The 19236-nt window shown below is 38.2% G+C and overlaps 1 protein-coding gene across 1 annotated transcript; it reads left to right on the top strand.

The window, feature by feature from the left end:
• The first annotated feature begins 1202 nt into the window (after positions 1-1202).
• On the top strand, positions 1203-15653 carry LOC148129009 (leucine-rich repeat-containing protein 37A3-like). The gene is made up of 6 exons (XM_087945489.1): positions 1203-1294; positions 2435-2553; positions 5096-6279; positions 8437-8544; positions 10388-10434; positions 15596-15653. The coding sequence occupies exons 1-6, from the start codon at positions 1203-1205 to the stop codon at positions 15651-15653; spliced, it is 1608 nt and encodes a 535-aa protein (XP_087801615.1).
• Positions 15654-19236: the final 3583 nt, after the last annotated feature.

Raw genomic sequence — 19236 nt, 5'->3', positions numbered from 1 at the left:
ATATGTGTATGTAAAGAAGAAAAAGATCAGGAAAACATTGTATATTTTGTATTTGCAGTTGTCAGCATTTCATTACATTAATGATAGATTTTTAATCCTGGATCTCATGCCTAGGCCGGTATTTATGAATGCATCCATGGAACTACATGAAGTTGCTTTAATTTTACATTTGTTTTTGTGTCAGCACACAGCAAATATCCCAATATATTTTGTACCCACTGGAAGACTTTGGGCAAATTGATTTATAAAGATAATTCTTAGACCAAGCATTAAAGCTCAAGTCTTCTTCAAAATCAACAGTTAGTATTTTTATTTGGTGTGAACTTATCACAAGACTTATGTATTCCCCTACAACAAGAGCCTTATGGGTTAGAATGGCTGAGAATGAGTGGCTGATCCAAAGTCATCAAGGGAATTCAGACAATTAAGTGGAGACTGGAGCTTGGGTCTTCCCATGCCCAGGCTAGCATCTTAATCACTCTGACACTCCTATGGAAAGCAGTGCCAACAATCTCAATGATGGGCTGTGCTTATTTAATAGGAAGGAAGATCTTTATGTGTATTTCTTTTCTTATTTTAAGCATTAATTCACATGTGGCAGGATCGACATCCTGGCATTTGAAACTCAGCTTGAGGGCTAAGTCATGGCAACTTTCCATTCTGGCTCTGCATGATGAAGAGTTGTGTACAGTATTGTTCAGCAGAAACAATCTGTTTCCTACCTCACTACAGCAGCTGGTCACATCATTTGATTACTTTTAAATTACCACATTGTTGTTTGTGTCCTTTTCCTCAAGGAGCTCAAAGCAGTGAAATAGTAATATTTATTCATTTTATATTTGAGCAATCCAATCAGATAAACTGAATTCACGACACTTAAATTAGTTATTGAATATTAAAAAATGGCTACTAAACCGTGTATTGTGTTTGCTCGGTGTACTGAACCGTAAGCATATCATGTGAAGCCAACAACAACAACAACAACAAAAGCACAAAGTAAGATTTAACATAATTTAGTTTTGCCTATTATTGACTGTAGATTCTAGGTCATAACTTGGTTAACTGTGTTGTAAGCCCAGTCGTAAACTAGGTCAAGGGATAACCAATGAGACTAAGTCTCTCACTCAATTTCATGAATTTATTTTCCCCGGCTCTGTTTTGAAAATTATCTATCTATCTCTCCCTATCTCTGAAAAGGCTGCATGTCCTTTTTTTGCAGGGACCTTGGTTATACAGAAATAACTACAGACATACTAGAGAATTTGCTCAAAATTTCCTTCAAGTTGAAAACTCTGTAAGTATCCTGATCTTTTTCTGTAACTTCCAAGACAAAATGGGAAGGGGGGCATATTATCCCTTTCTCCCCTTCTCTTCCTTTTGAAAATGGCAATGCAGATGTTGTCATTTCCTCATAGGGAGCATTTTACTAATATTAAAACTAGTTGTTCAAGCCACCAGTAATTCACATTTCCCAACAAGAATGCTCAATTATCATGAATGTTGACCGTGGACATGGTGGTTGTCCCAGAACATTTTCTGTCCACATTAGTTCTCAAAAAAAAAGCTAAGAGTTCCTTAGAACCTACCAACTAAAATGTATTAATGGAAACATCAGAACTGGCAGGTAAAAATCCCTTAAGAGATAGTTTGTACATTGCTGTCAGTCTTGTTCATTCACATACATACAGTATGAACTGCAGGCAAGAAGGAGAGCAGGGACATCCAAGGTATGTTCCATTAATGTTCAACAGTGAACACCGATAAGGAGTTTAGGATTAAAAGTGCCTAAAATACTCTAAATACATATTGATTGTGTGGCAGATGTGTCTGGAGGTCTGGAAAAGACTAGTTAATATAGAAAGTAATCCCTGAGATCAAATCATAGTATAAGTAATATATTTATAAAAAATATAGAAAGCATAAAAATCTGATAATCTCAGTGTATTAACTCCTGAGCAATTGTACCACTTAAATGTACAAGGATCTGATAAAGCCGGATTCCAGCAAGATTCTACTACTATGCCTAAATTCTGAATTCAAGAAGAGTCTTGAGTTGTAGTACCGGATACACAAGACCTAAGAAACTTTCCCCTCAATACTTGTTTTCCTGCCTGCACAACTTAAATCTAGTAATGAAGCCCTTTTCCTGATAGCTCTTTGCTTCATCCTCTTGACTGTCTATTGCTGCATAGAAATATAATATCTGACTAGTGGTCATATAGTCTTATACTCGCATGCATAGGAGCTATTATCATCATTGTTTGCTATCTGTACCTTAACTCATTACTTCAACCCAGTTCTGAACCACATGGACAGAGAGAGCTTTCCTTGTGATTGTTCTAAACTGACACCTGATTAAAAGGGTTAAATTGAAATTGAGCTTGTAGACATAATAATAAAAGTTTGTGAAGCCCTTGTCCTTTTTCATCCACAGCATTTTGCCTAGGAAAATGACCTGTTGCCTTTGCCAAAATCAGGATACCATTGAAACCTTGTCTAATACTATCAAGTTGGATTGCGCTACACAATGTATTTCAAACGTGTTTGACTTTGGTAGGTTAAAAGCACTTTTCCAAAATACTTTGTATCCATTCTAATCAGAGGCAGTATTCAGCAGGTTCTGACCCATTCTGGAGAACCAGTAGCGGAAATTTTGAGTAGTTCGAAGAACCGGCAAATACCATCTCTGACTGTCCCTGTCCCCATCTATTCTCTGCTTCCTGAGTCCCAGCTGATCGGCTGGGTCTTCTTTTGTTGCCCTGCACAGGAGAACAAAGCTGGAAATCAGGTTAGTGAGGTGGGGAGGGAATGGAGATTTTACAGTATCCTTCCTCTGCTACAACCAACCAAGCCACACTCACCAAGCTATGCCACGCCTACCAAGCCACGCCCACAGAATCGGTAGCGAAATTTTTTGAATCCCACCACTGATTCCAATCCTTTCACAGTTCTAAGTAAATTAGGTTTTTTTGGGGGGGTGGTGGACTTAGGGACAGAACAATACATGAGATGTGAATAATTTATTTACAAATTACCGATTGTGTATTAAATGGATGCATAACCAAACATTGGCAGGCACCATAAAATTGATTACGCTAGAAAGAGGTTTTTTCCCCTTAAATTCTTATCATTTCTGGTATCTGCTTCCAAATATTAATTCTTTTGGAAGTGATAGATTTGTTTTATTTCATTTCACTTTTTATTTTTATTTTACTATATCAAATTTGGAAATGCCCATCTCCCTCAGAGAGCAACTTTGGCAGTGTACCAGTAAAATTTAAAAACATAAAAACTGCATATGAATATTAGGAGGCAAAATAGTAAAGTCAAAATGAAATAGACGGAGGGAAATATCTTCAAGCAAGCTTGAGCCCCAAGCAATATGGCAGACCAGGTCTTCAGTTTTTTCTGAAAGGCCAGCAGAATGAGGACCCACCTCACCTCTGCGGGGAGATCATTCCAAACCACAGAGGCAGCAGCATAGAAAGTTCTCTTCCTGGACCGTATCAGTCAAAATTGTTTATCTGATCAGATCCATAACATACCTTCTCTGCCTGACTGAGTGGGATAGGCCGATACAATAGGGCAAAGACACTGTTGCAGGTAATCTGACCCTATGTCATGTATAGATTTAAAGGTCATAACAAAAACCATGAATTGGACCTGAAAACAAATTGGCACCCAGTAGGGGTTTTACATGCTCTTAGGGAGACCCAAGATTACTTGCATGGCCATATTTTGTTACCAGCTGATGCTTCCAGATACATTTCAAGGATAATCTCATGTAGAGTATTGCAATAGTCCAAACATGTGAATAACCAAGCAAAGAGCCTCCAGTATATACTCCAGGAAAGGGTATAACTAGTCCACAACGCAAAGTGAACCAAAGGCCTTCCTAGGAAAAACTGTCCCCTACTTGAAGAGCAGATCTACCTGGGGTAGTGCAAGTCATTATTGACCTCACCCCTTTCCTAAGAGGTCTGTAGGGGACGTGCGTAAGCGCACCAAAACGTGCCTACCGTCCCTGTCCTATTGTTTCTTTTTTTTCTTATTCGCATCCATTTCATGTATTTATAACCATGTTTATACTTATGCCTGTTATCTAACAATTGTTTGACAAAATAAATAAATAAATAAATAAAGTCCATCCAAGACCAAAGATGATAAACTCCTAGATAACAGAGCCCCTTCTCCCGATAGCTACATGGGGTCCTTCCATCTCTATTGAAAAGATCTTGCATTGTCTTTTTGAGACTTGCCTTCTTGGAACCATTGGTCACCCAGTCCAGGACTCTTAATTGCTCAGTCTAAGCAAAATAGATGAGGGGGTGTCATTAACTATGAGGGAACTAAAGAACAACTCAGAAATTCAGGAGTGGTCTTCCTTCTCCATCTTGTGACTTGTGATAACTGAGATAGCTCTCATTCTCAGTTTATTTTTCCTTGAGTTAGAAGAAAATACCGTAGTAGAAACATTTATGATTTGTAGGATTTAATTTTTTAATTTTAATCCAAAGATTATGTTAAATGGTCCAGCATTGCCCAACCTGATACTTTCTAGATATCCTTTAGCTGGGATTTCTATGATATGTACTTTCAATCTTGTATGGAAAGCACCAAGTTGAGAAAGACTGGTACAGTCCATGGATCAAACCTGATCCATATAATGACCACATACTATCTGTGGCAAACTGTACTTTCTTTCTCAGTTAGGACTGTACCATAAGTAGCTATATGGTTCTAGTTTTCAAACAGATTGTCACCACAAACTCTTGTGTTAGGCCAAGCAAGCCAGTTTTTTAGTATCTTCCCTTGGAGTATAGTATCATCTGATCATTCAAACGCCAAGATGTTCTCCTGCACCGATTATTTAACATCCATTGTGTAATCTGAAACATGTCTTCTTAAGAATAATTGGAACTAATACTGAGTTAAATAGGTACCAGATTGAACTGTAGGCCACATCTAATGCTAATTGACTAAACTGGCTTATATCTAACAAACTCAGTTATTTGTTCCACCCATAGCATTTGCTACCAGTGAAAGAAAAATCCTGATTACTTTTTTCCTTCTCCCTTTTCTTCTTTCTGAGCAGAAAAAGAGGAACTCTGGGGAACTATGCAAGATGAACTGAAGAAAGTACTGGAAACCAGAAAATTAAATGACACCAACATACTAAATATTATCCCTGAAAAACCTGAACATCATAATGTCACCCTATCACTCTTGGTGACCCACGGACATACTCATTTAGGTATCCATTTTCATAAAGACACACCAGATGTTTTAAATTCAGTCAGTGGAGTAAGTGAACTCACTCCTGATGAATATGTGGATATCAAGTGGTCTGATAGAAATGAGCTGGAGAAGCTGTACAAGTTAACAAATTTGCTACAGGTGGCTCTGAAAGCAAAATTAGCAGAAAATGAAGAGGAGACCCAAGACTTGGAGGTCCAAAAGGAATTGCCTGTAGAAATTTCAGATTATGGCCACATCATCCTGAGCAATAAAAGCCATAGGAAAAAATTAAAGAACCATCTGAAAAGAGTAAAGAGAGATCACTGGCTTGGAAAAAATCCAAGGGAAAAAGAGTTATTTTTTAGGTTGCTCAGAAAAAATGTAGAATTTGCAAAAGCCTTTGGAAAACTTGCAGGGGAACAAGAAAAACTTGCTTTGTATGCCATGGCAGAAAAATGGGAGAAGCTAGCAAGGGAACAAGAACTTCAGAAGGCTGCTTCCTTTAACAGGCTTCTTCTAGCAGCACTTCATTCCTTACAGAATCACTCCATTTCACATCTTCCAACTAAACTGCCTCCCTTGACTGCTTCTATTGTAGTTAAGGATGGTGCTGAGGACTCAGAAACTTTGAAGGAACATTTGCCTGATATAACATTGTCTCACGAGACACATTGGAAGCATCATGAACAAAACATCTCTGCTCCCCCTTTGCTTCATCTTTTGAGAGACGTTTTTGACAATTTGCTTGAGGATGAACTCTATGAAGTTGAGTTAAATCGAGAGTTGGCACCTGTCTTCCCAAATGAGTCTATGAGGAAACTCTTTTCCCTCCTGATGCGTATTGTGGACAGGAACTGCAGAGATCCCAGCATCCAGATAGCTTGTGCTAAATTAATCTCTACAATAGATCTTGTCATGAATGACCTCAATGTGAAAACCAGCCAGGAGACATCTGTTCTATGGAACTCCTATTTTTGGCCCACTAAGAATGTAAATGATATGATTACGGTGAGCTCTAGAAAAATGGAGAAATCTGATGAGGTAAAGGCAAACCTAGATAAGTTGTCCTAACAAGTGCTCTATTATGAGCTTTAACAATCTCTGATTGCCTAGATATGTCTTTTTCCCCCAGGAGACCAAATTGGTGTAAATTAATTGCACGTGCATTTCTGTAAAGGCAATTATTGTTTTTTGATAAAAGCCTTGTTAGGTTGTTTAAAGTAATGTGTGTGGGCGAAGACCACTTCTCTGCCTGATTCCCATGTCTGTACTCAAGGGGAAGAGACAGGTATATATAAGTAAAGTTCTTACAAATGGTGATCAGCATCTTGGGAGAGTGAAGTGAAAACTAAAGTGAAAGTGAAAAGGAAAAAAAAGCAGAATTTATCAGAATTAAATCAGAGATTTCGGATATGATATGGTTTTAAGAAAACTAGATTTGTAAGAACTGCTTTTGCTTTTAAAAGGGAGCTGGATCCAAACGTACTTCTTTTTTAGGGAAGGAAGCTTTTATATGTATTAGAAGAACTGCAAGTGTTTGCAATATTTCTTTCATAAAGATGATAACTGGTCATTAAAGAAAATGGATGCACTGAACAATGGCATAGCCAAATGTTCCCTTTGCTAAGATAACAGTGATGATAATGATACATCATTGTCTCTGTCCTGATTTATCAACTGCTTTTGAAATTTTACATGCTATTTCAAAGGAACAGAATGAATATTGTCAGAAATCTATATATATAAAAGCGAAATACCACTCATGCATCATCACAAAATTTCCAGAACTATAAAGCCTACAAACTTGAAATTTGGCATGTTTGTTCCTCTTGGCTTCTTGGTGCTCACTAAGAAAGGATTTTTTGAAATGACCATCAGAGTATTAGTATTTCATATATTATTCACATGCTCTGATGCTAAGGAGTTCTATTCCCTCTCCCCACCTGAAAAGAAATCTGTTCCAAATGCAAAACACAAGCAGAGGAGAGGAGTTTTAGTTTCACAGCACCAAGCAGCTTTAGTACAGAACAGTTGAGCTAAGACATGCCCAGGGTCCTTGCTGTCTCCTTCTTGCTCACACAGCAAATACTGTTTCAGTTTCCAAACAGCCCTCAACTCCCACACATTGACAGGATACCAATGGATGCTGACAGGCAGAGGCAGAATTTTTTCCCCCTTATTTTCCTCCCCAAAAACTAAGCCTGACCACATAGTTTCGTAGTGAAGCAGGGTATCGAGCTAGTATCTAAATATTTTTAATGCTAAATTTTGCAAAAAGTTTTTTAAATAGTAGATTAAAGAAAACTTGGACAATAATAAACATAATATCTATATTAAATAAGATTTGCTTTAATCATGATTTTCCCAATAAGCTATACACAGTACTTCACGTAAGGAAAGTAATAATCACTTGTTTTATCTATTTCCTCGCTACTTTTTAAAAATATTTTTACTCTTACACATATGGTATCTTCCATGTCCTAGCAGCAATAATACTTTCCCCATCTATATTTATAGGACTACATTTTGTCAGTGATTTATGAAGAGTTTGGTTAATGTTTTGTAAACATATCTTTTGTAAAACGCATGTTCATTGTAATGTAATAATTCCAAAGTGGGTTTATTATGAGCATGCATTTATAAGATTCTGCCTATGGGTTCCTTCCCCAGTATAATTACATTTTTTAATGAAATTGGTGTTTTGTGGGGCTAATAGACGATTTTGTATACAGACTCCAGATTCTTCCATCTGTCCAGTATTTAAGATGACGAAAAAGTTGCCAGGAAAAATTACAAGTCACTGTGGAGGGAGATCGAGAGTTCTGAAACTTGCCTTTGTCTTGTCTTAAGTTTACCATGAATTGACAAGGGCCTTGGGTATGGCAAAGTATAAACCACTAATAAACCAGTATTCTATGTTCAAGATAAACCATGATTAAAACATGTTATGGATTAGTAAATAAATGTTAAGTTATGGTTTAGATTATAGTTGCTGCTAAAAATTGAACAGTGAGGTGATATGTGCTAAGATATTCAAATTAAGCCAATAGCATTATCTGAGAACCAAGCTGTTATACGGCAGCCTGATACATACTAATGAGTACAGGTTGCTTTCTATATCATTAGTCAGGATGGAGAAGATGTTGAACTACATGAATACCTGTCTTCCATTTTCTTTCTCTTTGTTTAACCTTGTAGATAGGAAGGCAGGGAATTCCACAATCTGGGTATTATCAAAAGTTGCTGTTGGGTATTTCAGTGGCAGTGGTGATGATGGTTATGATTGCAATAATTGTTTTGATTACGGTAAGCTATAATATTTGTCTAGAGATTCTTATATCAATATACTAACGTATTATATCTCAAAGTCCAGTAATGAAAAGATAAATTTTTCCAAACTTTCAATATATTGCTTTAGTGAAGAGCTAATATTTTCTTAAACTCTGTAACTCAAGACTGCCACACTGCTGCAGCCAGGATGTAATATAATATGTTCAACCTCAAAGAGGCACAGCAGATATAATAACATCACAAGAAAGAATGGAACTGATTTTTGTACAATTATTGGTGAGGGGGGCAAATAGGGGTAATTAAATGGATGTATTGAGCTTGGATTCATTCCATCTCCAGTTCTGATAGGGGACCTGGTGGGCTTGATTTGATCCATAAGACCTTATTAGGCTTACCAAGACCATGTTGGAAGTCATATAACATTTTACAAACAGAAGATGGGAAAAAGCAAGTTTCTTACTGAGAAACAGAGGAAAAGAAATTGTTCTCTGCACCAGTCATTGATTCCTTTTTTTTTTTTTTACTGTGAAAAATCTTTACATTAATCCCTCACAATCACACCTTTCTTTTTTGATTAAAACTTCAGGTCCGGGTAGGCAGAAAGTCAATCAGAGGATGCCTCCAAGTTCTAGCACCTTGCTAAGCTGGTTGAAAGTCAGACTGCTCTCCCCCAAATCCAAATGAGAGTTTCTAGCTGAGTGCAGGAAAGTACCCAAAATAATTTGCTACCCAAATTTGAGCAGCAGAGAGTGCCTCTCTCCCAGGGAGGCTTAATTTATTTTGCGCCAATGAAAGAATATTGTGAGAAAGTCTCCCTCTCTCTCTAGCTGGAATTGAATTGAATTGATTTAATGATGCTACAAAATTTATTTGCTTCCTGGCATAATAGGAATGGAGAAGTGCCTTGCACAATTTAGGTTTTGAGGCTGGCCTGCCACAAATTCATTTACCTAGAAAGTGTGTTCCAGTTCACTGGGACTTGGATAAGGCCTAGATATGAGATTGACTTTCCTCCAACCCCAACAGAAGAAACGAGATGTGAGATGAAAGGATACCTTCTTGCTCATGTTGCATTCATAAAATCCTCATGACTGCAGTTGGAGGGACAAAGAAAGCAAAGCAAAGGACTAAAATGTTATATCCAATGCATGCAGAACACATACGAGAAGCAACCTTACATAAAAGCGTTAACTAGTGCAGAGTTGCTATGGCTGTTCTTGGGGGTGGGGGGGCTAGCATCGTTCATGTTACACCACTGCTCTGCAAGCTGCACTGGTTGCTTCTGAAGGCAATTTAAAGTGTTGGTTATTATTCTTAAAAGCTTGTATGCCATAGGTCCAAGTTACCTGGGGAACCATCCCACCCCAATGGAACCGGTCCACGCCATTCATGCCAGTAGGGGAGACATGCTGCAGGGCCCATCAGTCAAGGAATTTTGGTTGGTGAGGTCCAGGAGAAGGACCTTCTCTGCTGTAGCTCCTGCCATTTGGAATATCTTACCTCCTGAGGTGAGATCCCACCCATCTGACTTTCCATAAGGGCCTGAAGGCCTGGCTCTGCCAGATGGTTTGGGGCCCAAATAGGGGAGCATAATATGGAGGTGGTTGATTAATTAAGAGGCAATCCCACTTCCCACCCAGTGGACATTCTGCTTCCTCCCTCCCTCCCTGTTTTATCTTTTTAGTTATCTTTTATTTGTTAATTTTATCTTTGATTGTAACTTCATTTTTATCATCTTAGAAATAATAATATTTTATGGTTTTAATACTTTTAATGCTATAAATCACCTAGGGTTGCCTTGAAACAATATGAAACAAACTGCTGCTAGAGCAATACTTAATTTTAATTTTTTTACTAGTACCTCAGGAGCAGAAGAAGAGGAACCAAAGACACTTCAAAGAAAGTGTAAGTAGCCTCAGTGTGCAAGTCAGGATTATTTCTCTTCAAGAATTTTTAAAGTGGTTCAGAATGCATCTGCAGATCCACATTTACTGGATACCCAATGTGTAAAATGCCTCATAACTTGCTTATTTCATTGTTCAACAGTTGAACAAAGTTCTAGTAGGAAAAATAAAAACTAGAAAACCCTCATATTATAAAGGATTGGCTATTTCAGAAAGAGCAGTGAACATTGTTGACAACATAAAATGGATTTTTTTAAAAAAAAAAATCATGCCAGAGATTAAGGAACTAAAACAATATTTCTGTTTTCTTGAAGTCAGACCTTAACTCTTATGATCCTTGATTAAGGATCAGAATGATGAGAACTATAATTCAATGCGTATAGGGCAGTGGTGGGATTCAATTTTTTTTACTACCGGTTCTGTGGGCATGGCTTGGTGGGCGTGGCAGGGGAAGGATACTGTAAAATCTCCAGTCAGAGATGAAAAAATTAGCTTCATGCTTCAATGATTTTAGGTGGTTTTCCTATGTTTGTCAGATCTAGATCTCCTCAGAGAAAATATAAGTCCTTTCCGAAATACCTAGCTTAGCAACATTGCAGTTCAGAGAGGGAATATGAGAATTTGCATATTTATGCCTGACTTTCCAGGTTTTCTTAATATATTCAGGTTGGGGAGGTCAATGTATGCTAAAATATATAATGATGTTTTTTTTTAAAAAAAAAAACAAGTTTTATTAATTTTAAAAACAAACACAAATACATATAACATAAGACATAACATAAAGAAAATAAAAAATCATCTTTTCTGAAGGTTGCTCAATCCCGGGTCAAAACTCTTTATAGAGACACAACTTCAAATTCATATTCATTTTATATATAATTCATATCTTATTACCATCTTCACTTTTATATATAGTTTCTTTTCTCTCTTAAATTCTCTTAATTTTATTTTATTCATCTCATCTCAGTTCAAATCATAATATTTATTATTCTTTGTCTGTTTATTTCCAGCTATCCATTTGCTTTCTTCCTTAAAATAAAATAAAAAAACTTCTCCTGTCCACTAATTGGAGTATAACGCCTTTACCTCTTTCCTCTACATTTATAATATTTAATATAAAACACCTAACTTACATTGGGATCCTGCTTGGTACATTCAAAAATTATACAATATTATCACTACCTATCTAATCTATTCATTAATATTCATATTCTTTTATAACATAAAAAACTTAGCACATTGCTTTTCAATTAATTAACATACTTTTGTGGGAGGACCTACTTTCCAATTATTCTCCCCCACATCACATATTTTAAATCATTATTTCATTAAGGTAATCCTCCTTCTCCTCCTCTCCCCAACATTCTTTTATACCTTAACTATTTTATCCATTCAATTTAATATCATATCTTTTTAATAATAGTTATATTTTCCACAGTTATTCCCCCCCCACATCATATCTCCAATCTTTATTTCATAAAATGTTCCCCTTTCCTTAACACCAATTTCACTAAGTTATATTAAATATTTTACCACATTTTAAATTACACTTTATTTCCAACCTTCTAAAAGTTATTTCTAAGTACAAATATAAAAAAACAATCTTGTGTACCTTTAGAATCCCTTCATCAATAAGATTACCCATTGTCTCTAAAAAAGATTTGTTTCTTTACATCTTGCTCTCTACTACTGAGGCCTCTCATCCCTTTTCTCCCTTGCTTGTTCTTCTCTCTGTCCTCATTACCCCTTCGTCTCTCCACCTCTCTTCCTCTGCAGCTTCCTCCCCTCTGCAGTTTTCTAACATAATACCTCCTTTTCATCTTATTTTTCTTTTTTTGGATTGCTTTTACAGATCTTAAAGTCTCTTTTTCCTTTTTCTCCTTCTCCTTTCTTTGCCCAGCCAAAGTGACTTGTTCCTCAAGATGGCTTCTTCTTCCTCCAAATCTTCTTGGTATTCAATCCCTTCCACGTAAGCATAAACCGCCATTTCTAAATACTGACACAGAGTATCAAAAACATCCTTCCCTTCTCGCTTTTCCTCTTGAATTTTTTGACGTAAAAGTTCCAAATCATCCACAAATGATGTCATTGTGAAGAGAAAAAGTTTTCCCAAACAACCACCCAGATGTTTTTAATCAAAGATAATTTTCAAAAGTAATAAAATCACCAAGCAGTCCAAGTAGATCATTTCTTTAGGCACCTTCTCCTTCCTCAATTTCTCTTTCTGGGGTTAAAATTGGATCACAAAGTTGCATTTAATATATATCTTCAGAAGCCTTGTTAATATTTATATCTCCTTAAAATTCCAGGCATACTCCTCATTTCCAAATTATAGTCCAGCTTTCACTCTCCCTTCCCACTCACAGCATAAAAAAAGAAAAAAAAATTAAAAGTTTTTTCTTTTAAGAAAGAAAAAAATCATTCAGAAATCCTTATCTCTTCAGTGTTTAATTACCTGGATTTTCAGATTTCTCTTACTGTTCCACAGCTGTCACGTTAGGAAGGAGAGTGAAAAGAAAAAAAAAACTTTCCCTTTAAGAGTTCTATCCGCGGCTTGTAACTCTCTCTGGAAACAATGTAGCAACTTCTCCAACAGTTCTCTGATCCCCGGAGGTTCCTTGCTTAGCAACTTTATCCCGGACCATAGGCAACTCTCACGATTCTCCGATTCTCTTCCTCCTGCACATTCTTATCCGTCTGCAGATTTCTTTGAGGCGGCCATTGCTGACCGCCGCTCCTCCGCCTAGGGAAAAGGGGTTTAGCTGGCTGGGGAGGGGTCTGCGACACCCCTACCCCCTTTCCAGATACCCCCTGTCTTCAGCAGCCCCTACAGGGCAGCTATATCCCCCAAATCCAAGTGGATCGGGGGAACCTAGTCGATGAGCCCGGCAGGGATCGCGCTGGATCGCGGAACCCTGCCGCCGCCGAAGCCTCGCAAACAGGAAGTCCCAATATATAATGATGTTTAATAGTATCTGGAAATGCAGATTTTGAAGTCAATCTTCGTTTTCTGGCAAAAAAAATGTTTATCTTGCAACATAATTAGCTGTACTACTCAAGATGGAATGTACCGCAAGCTGCGAGATGAGGTTAAGTTGGTAAACTGGAGAAAAAGATGTCAGACTGTTGAGAAAAAATAAAAAGTGGAAAACAAACAGAAACTCAAAGGACTGCTTAAAATATCTCAGTAGACAAGAGATTATTGTATTCTGCCTGTTATAATTCTGGGATTGTGATACAAAAATACGCATCCTGAGTCTATATAACCAATTCACAGATATACCCCAGAGATTATATTGTGTTTTATTCCTAAACAAGCTTACATTTCGATGCCATAGTAAGAATCCTTCCAAACACTGGTTTACCAGGAATAAACAAAACAGAGCTCTGTTTTTAGTTGGATCCATTTTATTCCTCCTACTTGTAGAACTAATTTTATTTAGCACATCAAATTTGTTTGTTTTCTGGGGTAGAGAAGTAGTCATGCATTTCATTTTTTAAATTTATTAAACAAATGTATATAGTCGCCCAACTCACACATAAGTGACTCCAGGGGGATTACAACATTTATTAATATTGTAAGTGATTACTTTCATTCAAGCAGGTCAAGAAAGAGAAGCTTGAGCACAGATTTTTCCTCAGCCCCGAAGCCTCTGCTTTCCTGCTCACCTTAGAGCTTCATTTCTCTCTTTCCCTCTCCCTACCGCAGGTAGAAAGTGATGCTGTCATGAGGAGATTCCATGGGTGGTTACCGAGGCCTCTTCTCTTAGAGTCGCTGGCTACCGAAATGCTGTTGAAATTGCTTTTCATCCTTCGTTCTGTATTAAAAACTTCTCGAACAGTTAACATTCTCGGGACCTGAATTGTCCTCTTAGCAACTATATTTAGGCTGGGTTCACATGAAATGCTAGGCCAAATCATGCTTGGCTATTTGATGGTTCCATGTGTTGTGCCAATGTGGGAAATTGGGCTAATTCAGTAAATGAGTTCACTTCCTCAACGAGGCAGTGTGTTGTACCAATAAAGCTCTTAGCAAAATGGGCATCAGTCGGAAAACCTACTAGGAAAGCAAATAGTGGCAACGTTGTTGATGCTCTGGTTCTTAGCAGCAACATGTCCATTCTACTTTGTTTTGGAAATATGGATGAAAGCATCACTTGCATCACTTAAACTCTTGCCATCCTGCCTAGTTATTCATAATCCCTCAATATTTTTTTCAAGCTCTTTTTGGCAGTATCATTGGCTGGTACATGAAATCGAAAAAAGAGATGGTAATTTTCTATCGAAGGAGCGCGATGGCTCAGTAGTTAAAAGACACTAAGCTTGTCAGCTGGAAACCTGACAGCCTGGGTTCGAAACCCGAGCGCCATCTGATACTATGAGCTCCCGTACCTTGCCCCAGTTCCTGCCCACCAAGCAGTTCAAAAGCATGTGAACGCAAGTAGATAAATAGGTACCACCTCAGTGGAAAGGTAACAGTGGTCCGTGTGCCTTTGTTGTATAACACGGGTGTCAAACGTGCCATGTCACGTAATCACATGATGTTTCATGACGTTTTCCCATTTGCGGAGCTGGGGTGGGCATGATCTGGATGTGATGCATGTGGCCCAGAGGCCACCAGTTTGACACCTCTGGTGTATAATCATGCTGCCCAGGGGACAGGAAGTATCTTCGGACAACTGGCTCCCGTTAAGAAACTGAAATGAGCGGACAAAGGAGTGAGACATGGCTGGACAGGGGAAATCTTTACCTTTTTGATTTTTCTATTATCTTCCTACTTTTATCTGCTTGAACAATTGGAAAAGCCAATGAATTGTGACAGACCTGTCTTAGGACTCCTCTGATCTTTGCTATGTGCAGTTACTCTCTTCTGCTCTTTTCTGTGTGTTAGCTACTCTGCATGGCAGAAATTCAATAGCTATGAAATGCCAAAATTCTTTCTCTTCTCAAAAAAATAATGGCACCTCAATATATATTATACAGATATATATAGAGATATACAGTATTATATAGACAATTATTTTAGAACCATCTGAGAATAAGGACACTGGATCTACCTAAGTGATAATACTTGACAAAAGCTGGACTGACTGGAAGAATATTTATCTGCAGTTTAATAAGCACATTGTAATGTCATTTTTTTATTCTTTTTATATCTACAGAAGTTCAAGAGAAGAAGAGGGAGGTGAAGAAAACCTATCACACTATATTGATATATAGCTGGAATAAAGCTGTATATCACCTAAGCCACTGTAAAATTTTCTTTTGTGGTTTATATTGAATATTATTAAATATATTATCTGACATGTATCTTTTTATTGATATCCTTATGCTAATGCTTTAAAAAGTTTCAGAATAGCCATTATCCCATCTGGAACAACTGCATTTACGTTAGGCTAAGTTTCTTACTATTCATAGCCATAGTGACTGCCATATGATTGATAAAATATATAGTTTCCTGGTGCCAGAAAGATGCTTTACCAATGTGTAGGACCTTCACGTGATGTTTGTATGGAGCCAAGATTACCTTCCCATGTACGCATTTATTTATTGCATCTCTGTAAAATGTTCAATAATATTTTCAGGTTTCCAAATACACAATACGGTATCTGTGTATATTTTTAACTATAAATATGATTATAAATTATAACATAAAAAAGTAACAGGGAGTGAAATAAAACTCAGTGTGTGACTAAGAATTCACATTTACAGTACAAAATGAAAACATAGTAGATATTAAAAAGGCTGGGTAATAAAGCAATATCACTTAATGGCAAAATAACAAAATTAACTTTATAAGACTATTTTCCTTTTTTAGTGAAAACGTATTTTTTTTTACTTCATTTGTCAGGAGCACCTGAAAACAACCTCTGAGAAGGCTTTTAGGGTGCAAATTGAGATGTGAGGTTTCTAAAATGTTGGTCTCAATTCCAAAAAGCAATGGAGCCCACAAGCATTCTGTGCAGCTAATATATCCCTGGAGGAGCATGGCAAATTGCTCAGTCTCTTAAAAAAATCTTGTAGCATTATTTTGGCCAACTGAAATTTCAAGACCCTTGAAAACAATACACCATGGAACATAATCACAGCAGGATGAAGAGTAGAAGAGTTGCCACCACCTGCAGGAAAAAAATCTGAACTAGTTTATCAGCCAAAACTGATGAAGAATGTTTATTTCTTGTCACAGAGGCTGCTCAGGTTTTTAGGGGCAACATTGGATCAGGAAGCTGTGATAACCCCATTCAGAACCAGTCATAAACCAGCAGTCCACAACCTTTCTGGCTTGGCGGATGGGAGGGGGGAGGGGATGGTTTTGCGCACGTGTGTGTCATTTGTGCAAATGATGCTGCATGCGCTTGCCTACCCTTTGTGCAGCTCACTTTCCAGAAGGAGTAGGGATCTCTGCTTTAAACATATATACACACATACACAAACTCTTATTAGAAATTGTTGAGAATATTTATAGCTTGAGTTTAGGTTTTGGCAGTAATCTGTTCCCTAAGCTTTTTGTTTAGCTCCCACACTAGATAACTTCTTCAGCGGGGTTTTGGATAAAATGTCTCATCTGGTTTCTTCTCTGCTTACATAGAGAAGAAACACACACACTGTTTGGTGTTGCGGTCAGTTGTTCATGTGATGAGTTGTTTGTGTGTTCAGTTGTTCGTGTGACTGATTGTTCTGGGGCACGAAATTCACAGGTGAGGTGTAAGGCATCCAGAAAGTATCCATGATATCAATCACTGACATGAGGAAGTGGTCAATTTTGTCGTTGATTGGTGGTTCAGGTGATCTGTTTCCTTATTGGTTAATATGCTGGTTCAAAGTCAATGTGTTTGTTGATGGATCCATTGGTACAGTGCCATTTGTGTATATGATGGTTTTGGTGTGGCCGACAACTTCAACTTTGTCCCAGTTGAAAAGGAATTGTTATTTGCTGTCAGCATGGTTGGATCTAGGATTTTGGGTCATGTTGCTTGACTGTCAGGTGGTGCTCGTGAATTCTGGCTTTTAATTGTCCTGTTTATCCAACATAGAACTGGTTACAATTGATTTTGTATATTAAGATGGTGCTTTTTTCCTTCCATGTTCTATCTTTGATCGTTGTTAATTCTTGTCTGAGAGCGAAAGTGGTTTGTGTGCTATTGTTATTTCTGTTCTGACCCAAGCTTCGTCAAACGCAATGAAACACAAACTTGTTTTAAAAGCAAAACCTATTTTATTGCAATGCTGGGAATTACTTTAATTCCCAGCCAGAATTAATCTTAAACAGTTCCCCAAGATAAGCACACACCTTTCAGTGCTTTGGAATGCTGTCAAAAACAGAAGTATCCAATTAATTATAACAGAAACCAACCAAAGTACCAGAAGAAAAAAAAGAGTACACAGAACTTCAAGGACTCAGAATCTATTGAACTACTTTGCTTCCTGCAAATATTTTGTCATTGAGGTCTGACTTCTACCTCTTATGGGAGGAGCAATCACCTCCCAGCCTTACTCCTGAGTTGCCCCTTCTGTTTCAGTTGCTCTCGCCTTCTAGCAGCTTTACGCACAGGTGCACTGGGAACAGGCTCCCCTGGTTCCTCTGCTTCGCTGCTGCCAGACTCTGAAGGCTCTGAAAGCAGCACCTCACTCCCAGATGGTCCTGGCCCCATCCCTGCATCAGACACAGGACCTTCATCCAAGTCCTCTCCAGACTCCCTGACTAGTCCCCTTTCCTCCTCACTGTCTGATCGGCTGCTATCTGCACCGGCTGCCAGCAAACTACAATTCCTAGGGACTGCAGTAGTCTGTCAGATACTCCTGATGTTCCTTTGATGTATGGCAGGACTTGTCTCCATGTTGCATCTTGCTGTGTGGTTTTCTGGGGTTCGGGTGCCATGCATCACAATGTAAAGTTCTTGGGATAGTCATTGGAGAGGAAAAAATGTTTCTCCTCTGCTTCTCCTAGGGATTTGGTGCTGCCATGTGTTTTGGCTCTCTTAAAGTGGGTGTGGATACAGCTTTTAATGTGCTTTGGGGTGGTTGCTTGTGAAGTTCAGGATTTGGTTAGTGTGCTTGGATTTCTGGTATATACAAGTTATCAGTTTACTGTTTTTCTGTCTCCTCATATCCACGTCGAGGATTTTTTCAATTTTTCAAACTTGACAACTTTTTACAGTAGTATTTATAGACTTCAGCTCCCAGAATTCTCCCAGCCAGCATTTTGGGAGTTTCAGTCCACGCATCTTAAATTGCCAAAGTTTGAAAATTGTTTACACTTCAGTGCATTACAGAAAGCCAGAACACAGAGAAGTTAAGTAGCTGAGCATGCTGAGGCAGGGCAGGAAGGAGAAACACAAGAGACTGGCTTCCTGACATGCCATTCTTTTGTTCAAACCCGTCTGAAAACTCTGTGTAGACAAATCAATCTGGCCTGTTGTACCTTAGGGCCGCCCTATGTCTGAAATAACCGAAACCTCGAGCCCCGTGTTTTCTTTACTTGAGGCCACCTTCATTAACATCCTCAGGAGGCTGCAGGGAACGGGAACACTCGACTGGCCTGATGGAGTTTTCCACTAAGCAGTGGACCTGCTAATTACTGCACCTGAGACAGGATGGAGTCCGGTGCTTCTGAACGCTGGCAAGCTGCGACATCCTTTTTCTGAGGAGATTGTTTCTCTGAAACGTTGGGGAAAGGGCCAGGCAGGTGTGACAGGGAACAGAGGCTCAGGGTTGTTGTTTTTTAAGATAATACGGGGCAGGTAAGCAGTATCTGCCTGAACGGAATCACCAAGCCCGGCTGGAATTAAGGTTGGAGTACTGA

The sequence above is a fragment of the Notechis scutatus genome, chromosome Z (genome assembly GCF_049901735.1).
Source record: "Notechis scutatus isolate UNSWTSFEM ecotype Mainland chromosome Z, rNotScu1.2, whole genome shotgun sequence".
Lineage (NCBI taxonomy): Eukaryota > Metazoa > Chordata > Lepidosauria > Squamata > Elapidae > Notechis > Notechis scutatus.
This window is presented reverse-complemented; position numbering and strand designations above follow the sequence as displayed.

Bases quoted from the DNA above. Each gene is read 5' to 3' on its own strand.
- LOC148129009 (XM_087945489.1), top strand. From the start codon at position 1,203: ATGTCCTTTTTTTGCAGGGACCTTGGTTATACAGAAATAACTACAGAC. The intron at 6,280-8,436 runs GTAAAGGCAAAC...TTAACCTTGTAG, and splicing joins AAATGGAGAAATCTGATGAG to ATAGGAAGGCAGGGAATTCC. The intron at 10,435-15,595 runs GTAAGTAGCCTC...TTATATCTACAG, and splicing joins AAAGACACTTCAAAGAAAGT to AAGTTCAAGAGAAGAAGAGG.